This window comes from Enhydra lutris, unplaced genomic scaffold (assembly GCF_002288905.1).
Source record: "Enhydra lutris kenyoni isolate GAN:26980312 unplaced genomic scaffold, ASM228890v2 scaffoldscaffold75, whole genome shotgun sequence".
Classification (NCBI taxonomy): Eukaryota; Metazoa; Chordata; class Mammalia; order Carnivora; family Mustelidae; genus Enhydra; species Enhydra lutris.
The window spans coordinates 506,361-519,962 of NW_019154159.1; the positions used below are offsets into that span (position 1 = coordinate 506,361).

A 13,602-nucleotide genomic window follows, 5' to 3' on the forward strand; every position below is an offset into this window, starting at 1 on the left:
ACCCACTGAGCCACCCAGGCGCCCCTAAATAAAATCTTTTTTAAAAAGGGGGGGCACGCCTGGGTGGCTCAGTGGGTTAAAGCCTCTGCCTTCGGCTCAGGTCATGATCCCATGGTCCTGGGATGGAGCCCTGCATCGGGCTTTCTGCTCAGCAGGGAGCCTGCTTCCCTTCCTCCCTCTCTGCCTACTTGTGATCTGTCAAATAAAATCTTAAAAAAAAAAAAAAAAAAAAAAGGTCTTTTGCACATGCAATTTTGAGATGCCTATCACACAGCTACTGGAACTCCTCCAAAGATCCAATTGAGTTCATTAGAAAATAAATATGAGCATTCAATTAATCTTGATAGGAAATCCTTAGTCAAGAATCCTCAACTGTCCAAAACAAACATAACAACAACCCTTTAGCTATGCAAATTAAATTAAGTAAATATTCTAGACTTTTGAGAGGCTATACCCACACCTAAAAAGAAAATGAGGGGGGGCACCTGGGTGGCTCAGTGGGTCGATCCTCTGCCTTCAGCTCAGGTCATGATCTCAGGGTCCTGGGATCGAGCCCCGCATCGGGCTCTCTGCTAGGGAGGGAGCCTGCTTCCCTCTCTCTGCCTGCTGTTCTGCCTACTTGTGATATCTCGCGCACGCTCTCTCTCTCTCTCTGTGTCAAATAAATAAGTAAATAATCTTTAAAAGAAAAAGGGAACTAATCTTTCCAAATCTTCCTGAATCTTATCTTCAAATTATATTTGCATTCCAAGTGATATGCAGTGGAATTATATTTTTAATGGATTACCAATGCTTTTCCCCTAGTGCAAATTAAGAGTGGCCCCAAGTTTAGTCAACTTAAACCTAACTGAGAAAATTCAAGAAAAACTTTATTTACATGAGTAATATACTAAATTTTAACATACCAGGAAAACTACCTAATTCTTGATTGACCCACTAACTCAATCCTACAGAACAATTTCTTCTATTTTTAAAAATTTTTTAAATAAAGATTTTATTTGACAGAGAGACATAGCTAGAGAGGGAACACAAGCAAGGGGAGGGGAAGTGGAGAAGCAGGCTTCCCGAGGAGCAGAAAGTCTGAAACGGGGCTCAATCCCAGGACCCTGGGATCATGACCTGAGCCAAAGGCAGATACTCAACCAACTGAGCCACCCAGGTGCTTATAAAGACAATTTCCATATGGGATGTACTATATGTCTTTGTTTTTTCTGGTGCACAGTATGATGCCCCATCACATGGTAGGCATCTGATAAGTATCAGATAAGTAAAAAGATCCTTTGGGGCCCCTACAGGAAATAAAGGAAGATTTAAATATGAACTTTTAGGATTAATAGAGGTTATCAATAGATATGTCTAGTAAAATGCTAATGGTTAAACTAGGTGGTAAGCATACAGGTATTCAATGTAAAGTTTTTTCAACTTTGCTCTACATTTGAGTTTCCATGTTAAGTTTTGAAAAATAGGACCCTTTAAAAAATGTGTGACGATTTAAAATCTAAAATTTAGTAAAAAGATATGCTAAGAACTTTGTTGAAAACCACTAAATCTAAGCATGAGTTTCTACCTTGTAAGAAGTGTGCTATGTGAAAGTTCTACAAGATGATTACCTTTTAAAATTCCCCTGTAACCTGAAGGGGCACTAGTGTTCAAATATGGAAGATGCTAGAGCAAAACATTCTTTAGCACAAGTAGGAAGTACATATTTATTAGCTGTTCCAAGGAATTTTACCAAAATTCTTCAAATAAGATACACTGAAAATCATTATCTTTTAAGGAATTATAGGATTAGTTTACATATGAAGCTAAAAGAATCCTATAAGCACAGTGTTCTATTACAAATAAATTATGCATAAAATAAAGCTTCAATCTCAAAATGAAGTTTATCTTCAGTTTCCTCCAAATGGCCTTAGAGCTCATGCAGGAAGTCCAACAAGTATCAGCTCAAACTCAATCTCCCAACTTCCACAGTTGTTGTTTTTTTTCCAACTTCTACAGGTTTAAGTCTTACTCTATTTTGAGCCTATTTTTAAGGCAATTTGCATTGCAGACAACTTGTTTTAGTCTAAAAGAATGACTTTCCCAACTTTAATGGTATGCATTCAGAGTTGAATTTAAAAAAACAAAAAACAAACAAAAAAAAAACAAAAACCTTCTACCAGATTATTAACTGATAAAGGTATCAGAGTTTTTGTTAGACTTGCAAAAGTCATCTTTAAAGTTACCTCTTCATTGTTACAGATTCAACCTCACAAAAGGAAGCTTCTTTGTCTTAAACCCTGCATTCACCTCCCAGCATCTATTCATCTCTACTTCCTCTTCTTGCTGTCCGTTTACTAATTTCTGAGTAAAACGCAAGTGTCCCTATAACATAGGAATGTTTTTGCCTGACTCAGGAGGTTAAATTTCTTGACCTCTACCATTAGTTAAGAAAATACTACCATTTTACATGCTTCCGGAAAATTGCAACGTTGTTAAACTCACAATTTAATTTTATTTCCAAATTGGTTTAAATGCTCAAAACACACTGTTCTGACAGGACACAAATTCTAAATGGATTAAAAAATTAAAAAAAAAAAACCTGAGATGAAATTTTATCAAGTTCATGCTTATTCTCTTATCAAAGTAGAATCACGTCCCCTGGGGAACAAATTGCATGTTGTGACTATAATTTGATGAACTCTGGCATAGGACTAGAATCATACAGAATACTAACCAAACCATCCTAAGGGTTTTCATGAAGCATCAACATACCAAGCGTAGGACAGAACTGATATGTGAAGTATACAAATGCATTCATTCAACCAAAGATAATTATATTATGCCAGTCTAGTTTCTATTCTCAAGAAAATTAAGTTTTATTGGAAGTGCATATGTCAGTTCCTCACCTGTCGTTCACAATAGGCTTTCATTAGTTTACTAAGCGGTGTATGCCTCTTAATCTTAAACTGCACCACAGAACCATCCTGCCCCGCCACCTTCAAATTAATATGATCGTTGTTCTCAGTCTTGACTCCTTCCTGTTGAAAGAAAAATAAAAGTATAATTTGGAAAATGCGAAAAACAAACACCTTTTAAAGTAGCAGCAGCCCGACTTGCTTCAGCAATCAACAGGTTTCTCATTCTCTATGATAAAAGAGTATACAGCTGTTTTCGGCCGCTGAAATCAATCTGAAAGATGGAAAACCCTGGAGCAACGATATTAAATAGCTGTCACGGAAACAGAAAAGCAGACTACATGCAATACCGTCAGCGATCACCATCGATTTTTTTTTTTTAAGATTTTATTTATTCATTTGACAGAGAGAGAGAGAGAGATTACAAGTAGGCAGAGAGACAGGCAGAGAGAGGAGGAAGCAGGCTCACCGCCGAGCAGAGAGCCCGATGCGGGCCTCGATCCCAGGACCCTGAGATCATGACCCGAGCCGAAGGCAGAGGCCCAAACCACTGAGCCACCCAGGCGCCCCATCACCATCGATTTTTAAAGATGGGTCCCACTCAATGCACCGAAAGGTACCCCTGTATCTGAATTTTCTAAAATGACATATTTTATCCCCCCAAAATATATTTCCCTTAAAAAGATTAAAATAACCATCTTTTCTCTTTATAAAATACAGAACGCACGGATAAAAATCTAGACCTTGCAACTGAAAACTCATTACAACTGTCTTGTTAAAAAGTTACTAAACTCAGTTTAATAACATATCTCAACTGCATTTTAAAAAAACCTCACTGAGGAATATCCCCCCATTCTCTGAAGCAGCGGTAATAACTCAGAACCACTATTCCTGTTCGCCTCTATTAGCAGCCTCACTTTTGTTTATTTTCAGTTAAGGGCTCTTATTCTCCCCTCCCCTTTGTTGTCATGGGTCAAATGCCGTTTTCTTCCAAGTCTTCCTCGTAGATTTCCACCCAACCTGAAGTTCGCCAAAATCAAGGGCTGATGGGATTCTGTAGCCCCCAAGTCACTTCAGAAAGGAAGGGGCAGGGGGTGTCACAGAACAAACCCTACCAAAGTCCCGTGTGCCAGGAAGAAGTGTGAACCTCAGTCCTCACGGGAAGAGCCTCCCGCTGCCTCAAAACCCGCGTTAAAAAGTTCAGCCCGACAAAGTCTTTCTGCTCTCCCCTCTGCCTGCAACTTCTCGAAACCGCACGGTCTCGGCAGGTTAGGGGTGATCTGGCACCAACGGAAAAGCCCCTGCCCAGCCCCCTGGGGACCCCGAAGCCGGGAAAGTGGGAAATACTCCCCGGGAATCCCGGAACCCCCGACCCCTCACGACGGCCCGATGGGGAACCCATCGGCAGCCCATTGATTCTCCTCGAGCCCTCGCCAGGCCAGCGCGGCGCGGGGCAGGGGTCCCCAGATGCCCGCAGCCCCCCATCTCTGAGGGGAAAGCCCGGAGCGGAGGGAACTCCCCGCCACCGCGGAGGCGGCAACACCCGCCACTGCTCCGCGCGGGGTCCGCGGAGGGTGGGGACACCGCGCGCCCTTAACGCCCCTCCGCACGCGCGCCCGGCTGGCCGGGCCCGAGGAGCTCCGCTCGCGGCCCGTGGGGCCGCGGGCGTCCGCGATCCGCCCGCCCTACTCGCGCCAGGCGCGCACTCCGAGGCGGCCGGGGGCGGGGGAGGGCGGCGGGGCCTCCTCCGGCGCGGGAGGGAGGAAGAGGGGAGGGAGGAAAATGGCGCGGAGCGCCCGGGCCTGAGCCGCGGCCGGCCCCGTGGGGGGCCCAGGAAGGCGCGGGGAGCCCGCGGCGGGCTCAGGCCGGACCCCGGCCCGCGCCGTGACCCCGACCGCGCGGGGAGCCGAGGGAGCCGGCGCCGAGCTCACCTTGGGCTTTTCGTCGGCCATGGCGAGCGCCGGAGTCTCCTCAGCTGCCGCTTCACAAAAGAGGTACCAGGTCCGCACCGAACGAGCACACAAGCAGCACCAGGAGCGGCAGAAGAAGGAGGCGGCAGCGGTGGAGGAGGGAGAGGGCGCGCGCACGTCGTGCGCTCCCTCCCCCCACCCTGCGTGCGCGAGCACGAGCCGCCGGGGCTTCCCATTGGTTGCCGCCTCGCGGGAGCGCGCAACGCTTACATAACCACCCCCACCCCCCGCCTCGCACCGCCCCGGCCTGGGCCCGGCGCCCGCCAGGCCGGCGGGAAGAGGCGCGGACACGCGCACCCGGCCCGCCGCGGGGGCGCGCCTGGCTCTGGGCGGGGCTGTATTGTCCTCCTTCTGTGGTGGAGCTTAATCAAAATGGCTTCCAGCTGGTCCTCGGTGGGGACGAGGAGGCTTGAGGCCTAGACCTGAGACTCAGGCTGGGGAAGGCAGACTGACTAGAGCAGGAAGGGGGAGCCTAAGTCAAAGCCTTAGCATGAGGTTCTGGGGAAAAAACCCTCTTGTTGGTGGCCCAAATGCAGCTTTCTACATGGTTGGAGGAACATCACACTCACTCAGCCTCTCATCCTCTGAATTTCAAAGCTTCAGCCTCAACGCGCTTCCCACCGGGCTCTTGCTTCAGTGCGGTGCCTACTCCTTTCTTGCTGGTAAATCCGTACTTTGCTAGCTGAGGAAAAAATGTTCATCCTACAAACTCCTTACTCATGGCCTGGGTCCCAGCCTCCAAGAGGAAACAGGATCCCTGACAGTGAACCACCCAATATGGAGCTTCCAGACCAATCGGTCAGGTTAAAAAATAGAAGTAGGTCCTTCCTGTCTTAGGAGCAGTCCTGACTTCAAGGCAGTGGATTCCTCCTGCTACTCTAGGTAGGTTTTATTATTCCCTTCGTCTTCATGCTTTCTTCCACTCCTCCCTTAGCATAGAAAAAGCCTCTCTCCATTCTGTTTCCTTCTTAAGTTACCAACATATCTCGCTCCATTCTTGGCCAAACATCTTGAAAAACTGTCCATGCCAGCTGCCTCCACTCCCTCACCTCCCACTCCCTCCTCAATCCACTGCAGCCTGGTGCTGTCCCTGGAGCTCCCCTAGAAATGCTCTCTGCAAGGTCACCACAGACTTCTGTGCGGAGTCCAGTGTGCTTCCCCAATCCTCACTCCTCGGAATCCCCTGCCCGTGACTTTGGGCTGTTGATTCCGGCCTGTCCTTGATCCCTTTGCAATTCTTTTCCTACTCAGGCCTTCCCTTAAATGTTCCATGCGTTGTGTTTTAGATCCTTTTCTCTTATCATTCTATTCCCTCTCCCGGGATGATTTCACCCACCTTCTATCACCACCTATTAGCTAAGGATTCTCAAATATGTGTTTCTAAAGTAGGTCTTGCTCTGAGCATCCAACCCACAAATCCAGCCGACCTGTGAAAATCCCCACTTGGATGTCCCAGAGGCACATCAAACTCAGCAAATCTCAACTAAAATTCCTCACTTCACCTTCTGGGAACCCACTGCCTTTCTCCTTTGAGTTCTTGGTTCACTGAATGGCACACCATTACAACTGTTGCTCCTCTAGGCCGGAGAGCCAGGGGGCTTCCTTGACTTCTTGTTCTTCTTCACCCTCACCCCCTCACCTCCCCATGCAATGGATCTCCGAGTCCAGTCTATTCCACCTTCTAAATACCTACCAAATCTAGCTGCTTCTCTTCAGGCTCTGTCTGGTCTCCGAGCCCATCTGCATTTGCTGGACTTCCAGCTTATCCTTCATGGGGAAGAGGAGGCTTAAGGCCCTACATGAAAGACAGGCCAAGGAAGGCCGATTAATCAGGGTGGGCAGGGGAAGCCTAAATTCAAGTCAGCTTACCCCGAGACTACTGCAATAGCCTCCTGTTTTGTTATTGTTTTTGTAAGGTAAGTTCCTCTTGTGCCTGTATATTTGAGTGGCTCAGAAGCATCTGAGGTACCATTTTTTGTTTGTTTTGTTTTGTTTTGTTTTAAGCAAGCTCTACTCCCAGCATGGGACTTGAACTCACCTCCCAGAGATAAAAAAATGTTGCATGCTCTACCAACTGAGGCAGATGGGCGCCCTTAGAGTACCAGTTTAAATGCATATTTGTAAGAAAATAAAAGAAAATAAATGCATATTCTTGGGCAGTATGGCTCTGGAATCCCCCATTTTTTGGAAAGATTTTATTTATTTATTCATGAAAGACACAGAGAGAGGAAGAGGGATGTGGGACTTAATCCCAGGACCCTGGGATCATAACCTGAGCTGAAGGCCAGCATTTAAACAACTGAACCACCCAGGTACCCTAGAATCCCCCCTTTTTAACAAGCTTCCCTGATGATTCTTTTTTCCCCCCCTGATGATTCTTAACACACACTGGTCTGAGAACCACAAACCATTCTAAAGTAAAAACAAAACAAAAAAAATTTGCCACTCCTTGGTTCATTGGCAGTCCTCTGCCTTGAAGGGTAAAGTCCAAAATTCCTATAAGGCCTACAGAGCCCTTTGAGAGTTAATCCAGGCTAACCATTTTAGCTCTTTCTCATCATTTCCTCCTGGAAGTCTCTGCTTCAGTCATATTCAATTACTTGGGGTTCCTGAATGTGCCAGCTCTCTATCAACTCCAAGCTTTCATCCATTGTAAGTACTCAAAGATTCACTGAGTGAGTAAATAAATTGAAGCTATCACTATGTGTAAGGTCACATGCTAGGCATTGGGCAAAGTCCCTGATTCAAGTAACTTATAATCAGGTCAGGGGTGGGTAGGAAATACACAAGAAGTGAAAGGGGAAGAGAACCAACTTCTGGGCGTCAGGCACTGAGTGGGGCTTTACTAATATTAGCTCATTTTCTCCTTACACAAACCCTTCCAAGTAGGTGTAGTATTTATTGGCTACTGAGGGTCAAAGGAGTTAAATAACTTGCCCAATATCACACAGCTGGCAAGTAGTGTTGATTGAGGTTCTACTGTATGCCAGGGAATGAACGAGCTGGGTGCTATGCCAGGTACTACAGAAAAAGAAAGAGAGAAGCTATCCTTGCTCTCCTGTACCTAGGTCTTCTGTTGCCATCACATACCTTCCCAGCCTGATAAGACTGGAGAACCATCAAAAAGGAATATGTCCTGTTAAACTTACCCTGGTTAATATATGTGAGTCTCCAATAATCAAATGGTTGTTTAGTCATTAGCTTTTAGGCGACAGGTGTGTCTTACAGTATCCTTCCTCTCCAAAGTTATGCTAAATTACAAAATCACCTTCAGGCAAAGGAGGAACTCCTATAAAAAGTAGTTAACATATTCAAATGTGTGAGCAATATATATTCCAATGGCAGGGGCACTCGGGTGGCTCAGTTGTTAAGCCTCTGCCTTCAGCTCAGGTCATGATCCCAGGGTCCTGGAATCGAACCCTACATCAGGGTCCCTGCTCAGCAGATTCTGCTTCTTCCTCTCCTACTCCCACTGCCTGTGTGCTCTCTCTCTTTTTTCCTCCCTCTCAAATAAATAAAATCTTAAAAAAAAAAAAAAAGAAAAAACATAGTACATTCCAATGGCAGACTGGAATTCTATGAGCTGAACCTAGGAGATCTGCTAAAGTTGTATACGAGAGTCTCTTTACAATTTCCAAAGGGGAGGGACGCCTGGGTGGCTCAGTTGGTTAAGCAGCTGCCTTCAGCTCAGGTCATGATCCCAGCGTCCTGGGATCGAGTCCCACATCGGGCTCCTTGCTCACCAGGGAGCCTGCTTCTCCCTCTGCCTCTGCCTGCCATTCTGTCTGCCTGTGCTCACTCTCTCTCCCTCTCTCTCTCTGACAAATAAATAAATAAAATCTTTAAAAAAAAAAAAAAACAATTTCCAAAGGGGAAAAAATGTGAAAAGATAGAAATTTCCCAACAGCGAGAGAGAGAGAACACAAGCAGGGGAAGTGGGAGAGGGAGAAGCAGGCTTCCTGCTGAGCAGGGAGCCTGATGTGGGGCTCAATCTCAGGACTCTGGGATCATACCCTGAACCAAAGGCAGACATTTAAGGACTGAGCCACCCAGGCCCCCCCCCATCATTTTTATGGGGGAGGGAAAGGGGGTGGCTGTGCACTGGAAGAGGATGCTTTAGAGTAAAAAGTAGAAGGGGTAGCAGATACAGAAAAGAACAATGGCAGATTTTCTTTTTTTTTCCCCAAAGATTGATTGATTGATTGATTCATTTGACAGACAGAGATCACAAGTAGGCAGAGAGACAGAGAGAGAGGAGGGGAAGCAGGCTCCCTGCCGAGCAGAGAGCCTGACACAGGGCTTGATCCCAGGACCCGGAGATCATGACCTGGGCCAAAGGCAGAGGCCTAACCCACTGAGCCACCCAGGCACCCCCAATGGCAGATTTTCATCAAGTGATTATTATCTGGGGATTCTGTGCTAACCCCTTGATCCTCACTAAACCTCTATTATTGTCCCATTTTACAGAAGAAGAAAATAAGACAGAGAGAGGTTGGCCAACTTGGTCACCCAGCTTGAAATGGCAGAGCCAGAATCCTATGGAACTCGGGCTTTCCAACTCAGAGCCCAGTGCTTAGTTCCTGTGGAACCACATATAGATCCCTATGCAAGGAAGAGAAAAAACAGGCAGAAAAAAAATCCTAGAATAGTCCAGGAGCACCAGTTGAGTTGTTTTGACTTAAATTTTTGTTTGGTACTCTCTTGGCAGAATGAAAGTTCCATGAAAGCAGAGACCTGTCCGTCTTGTTTGCAGTTTTATCCCCAACACCTTGCGTAGTTCTTGGATCCTGAAGGATGAGAGAAGTGGTAAGTGAGGAGGAGAGCTGTGTGGTGAGTGTTTTCACCATTAGGGGTTGAGTAGGAACTTGGGCAAAGAAAGGCCTCATTCCTCTATAAATCTAATTAAATATCAATAATTGGTGTAAGAAGGTAAGTAAGGGTAGGGTAAACCAGCCAGAAGGTACTTCTCATGGCCAGCTGCCAAAGAAAAAACAATATTCCTACAAGTAGTAGGAAAACAAGAATCAGAGTCTTATTTAGAGCTTTAAGTCTTTGCCAAAAACCCCAAGAAACACATAACTGAATTTATAACACAGACAACTAAAGTGTGTAGTTTATAACATCAAATTTCCTTCCCATTCTAACAAAGGTTAGTTGAGTCCTTGAGCTATGTGTGTGAACACTGTAAGAACACTGAATACTGAATGCCTAAATACTGCAGGAAATCTGGAGGCAGAACAGTGATATTATAGAAAACTTCCAGCTTTCTATCTTTGCGTCATGGCAAAGATGGGACTCAAGATAGTGCCAACAGCCAAAGCCAAGAACCTGCTATATTGCACTTTAAATGTGTCAGCTGGGGTATAATTGTAGGGAAATATTGTCCCACATCACAATACCATACATCACTATGTAGTAATATACATATTGCACACACATGACTTAGAGGATGGCTCTGTAAGGACCTTTTTGAAGGCAGGTATCATTGCTATTCATATCTTCGTAGTCTCAACAGGTAACAAAGTCCTGAGATCCAGTGATGGATAAATATTTACTGACAGAGCAATACTTACATAGTACTTGTCATGAGAATACCAAAAGTGCCTGCAGTGGGTTTCCTGAATGCAGCTTCTACACTGGAATGACAATTTCTTCTAACCCGTTAATGCTCTAGTCCTTTTCTGTCCATTTCTGGACTCTAACAGGGCCCAGTGACTCGAAGCTGTTTGCTCCATAAAATGAACAGAAATTGGTGTGCCTGGGTGGCTCAGTGGGTTAAAGCCTCTGCCTTCGGCTCAGGACATGATCCCAGGGTCCTGGGATCAAGCCCCACATCAGGCTCCTTGCTCTTCGGGAAGCCTGCTTCTCCTTCTCCCACTCCCCCTGCTTGTATTCCCTCTCTCGCTATGTCTCTCTCTCTCTCTCAGATAAATAAATAAAATGTTTAAAAAGTTTATATATCTATACTCTTCAAGCTCCTGTTTGTGAGTGATTCCACTCACCCTGCGGTGGAGAAGATAGCTGGGAGAATGGTTCTCGAACAGTGGTCCCTTGGGCAGCAACATCACCTCTACTTGTGAATTGGGTAGAAGTGCAAATCCCCGGGTGGTACCCTAGACCTTCCGAATAAGAAGCTCTATTGATAGAGTCCATGAGTCAGTGGTTTAACAAGCACTCTAGATAATTCTGAAGCTCCCTGAAATTTGAGAGCCACAGGACTATAACAGCTTTTACTCCTCCAGTAGTGACTTTGTCACATATATAATTTTATTTCTCAACTTGAAGTCTTACATGGGGCTATAAAGCAAGTTCTCACAAATAAGGCCTTATTTGTGTATGTGCACATATGTATGTATCAATATATATATATATGTATGTGTTTAAAACATCTATCAGGGACACCTGGGTGGCTCAGTTGGTTGAGCAGCTGTCTTCCGCCCAGGTCTTGATCTCAGTGTCCTGGGATCGAGTCCCACATCAGGCTCCTTGCTCGGCAGGGAGCCTGCTTCTCCCTCTGCCTCTGCCTGCCTCTCTGTCTGCCTGTGCTCGCTCTCTCTCCCTCTCTCTCTCTCTGACAAATAAATAAATAAAATCTTTTTAAAAAATAAGAAAAGTTGGGGCGCCTGGGTGGCTCAGTGGTTAAAGCCTCTGCCTTCAGCTCAGGTCATGATCTCAGGGTCCTGGGATCGAGTCCCGCATCGGGCTCTCTGCTCAACAGGGAGCCTGCCTCCTCCTCCTGTCTCTCTCTGCCTGCCTCTCTGCCTATTTGTGATCTCTCTGTCAAATAAATTAAAAAAATCTTTAAAAAAAAATAAAAAATAGGGGCGCCTGGGTGGCTCAGTGGATTGAGCCTCTGCCTTCGGCTCAGGTCGTGATCTCAGGGTCCTGGGATCGAGCCCCGCATCGGGCTCTCTGCTCAGAGGGGAGCCTGCTTCCTCCTCTCTCTCTCTCTGCCTGCCTCTCTGCCTACTTGTGATCTCTGTCTGTCAAATAAATAAATAAAATCTTTTTAAAAAAAATAAAAAAAATAAAAAATAAAAAAAATTATTATAAAACATCTATCAGGAAATTACTTTTATTTTTATTTTGTAGTTTTGTAATTTTTAAAAACTTTTTACAGCTTTGTAATTTCTTTGATGGAGGGAGAGACCTAGCACATAAGAAGGGGGAGCAGCAGAGGAAAATAGAGAAGCAGGATCTCCACTGGGCAGGGAACACGACGTGGGGCTCGATTCCAGGACCCTGGGATCATGACCCAAGCGAGCCGAAGGCCTACATTTAATGGACTGCGCCACAGAGGCGCCCCTGTTTTTTGAAGTAGGGTCCATGCCTAGTGCAGAGCCCAATGTGGGGCTTGAACTCATAACCCTGAGATTAAGACCTGGTCTGAAATCAAGAGTCTGATGCCCAAATGACAGTCACTCAGGTGTTCCGGGGAATTATTTTTATTTTTATTTATTTTTATTTTTATTTTTTGTTAAAGATTTTATTTATTTATTTGACAGAGAGACACAGTGACAGGGAACACAAGCAGAAGGAGTGGGAGAGGCAGGCTTCCCGCTGACCAGGGAGCCAGATGTGGGGCTGGATCCCAGGACCCTGGGATCATGACCCGAGGCAAAGGAGGACACTTAACAAATGAGCCACCTAGGTGCTCCTTTACTTTTATTTTTAAAGATTTTGTTTATTTGTTGAGGGGGTGGTGAACACAGGACCAGGGGGTGGTGGGCATAGGGAGAAGCAAGCTCCCTGCTGAGCAAGAAGCCTGATGTGGGACTTGATCCCAGGACCCTGGGTTCATGACCTGAGTCAAAGGCAGATGTGTAACCCACTGAGCCACCTAGGCATCCCGGGAATTATTTTTTAAAGGAATAAAAATTTGGGAGACGCCTGGCTGGCTCAGCTGGTAGAGCATGCAACCCATGATCTTGGGGTTGTGAATTCAAGCCTCACAATGGATGTGGAGACTACTTATAAATAAGTAAATAAAATAAAGGATAAAAGATTTTAATTCCTTCACATTCCCATAATACCACACTTATCTCTCAATTTTGTCCACTTATTTTTCAATGTTATTTATTTATTTTTAAAGCTTTTACTTGAAAGAGTGTGCGTGTCCATGCACACTGTGAGCAAGGGTGCAGGGGTGGGGGGATGGGGGGAGGGGCAGAAGGGGAGAGAAAGGGAGACTCTGAAGCTCACTCTTTGCTCAGCGTGGAGTCCTATTTGGGGCCTTATCTCAGAACCCTAAGATCATGACCTGAGCTGAAATCAACTTAACCAACTTGCCACGCAGGTGCTCCTTATCTCTCAATTTTAATTTGGTCTTTATCCACATGTAAATGTCTTTATATAGTTGTAGAAATGTTAATTGTAATTAACTGTAGAAAATTTTTTTGTTTACTTTTGAATTTAAAATTATCTGGTAAACATGCTAAAAGAGGACTTTTTATTTATTTATTTATTTATTTATTTTTAAAATTTTATTTATTTGACAGACAGAGATCACAAGTAGGCAGAGAGGCAGGCAGAGAGAGAGGAGGAAGCAGGCTCCTGTCTGAGTAGAGAGCCCAATGCGGGGCTCGATCCCAGGACCCTGGGATCACGACCTGAGCCGAAGGCAGAGGCTTAACCCACTGAGCCACCTAGGTGCCCCAGAACTTTTTTTTTTTAAAGATTTTATTTATTTATTTGAGAGAGAGAGAGCACATGAGAGGAGAGAGGTCAGTGGGAGA

The 13,602-nt window shown here is 45.4% G+C and overlaps 1 protein-coding gene across 5 annotated transcripts in view; it reads right to left on the minus strand.

Annotated features, from left to right (window-relative positions):
- Positions 1 to 5,011, minus strand: part of LOC111160387 (small ubiquitin-like modifier 2) — a 12,842-nt gene extending 7,831 nt beyond the window's left edge. Inside the window, exons 1-2 of one of the 5 annotated variants that reach the window (XR_002641474.1) lie at positions 4,108 to 4,117; positions 2,889 to 3,020 (exon numbers count right to left, since the gene is read on the minus strand). Coding sequence is in view for 4 of the 5 variants with exons in the window: in XM_022523471.1 (XP_022379179.1) it covers positions 2,889 to 3,020; positions 3,100 to 3,123 (156 nt within the window). In the remaining variant the exon portion in view is untranslated. Of the gene's footprint in view, positions 1 to 2,888; positions 3,021 to 3,099; positions 3,157 to 4,107; positions 4,118 to 4,828 lie in introns of those variants that run through there. The other 4 variants (XM_022523472.1, XM_022523470.1, XM_022523473.1 and 1 more) reach the window with 4 other exon arrangements.
- Positions 5,012 to 13,602: the final 8,591 nt, after the last annotated feature.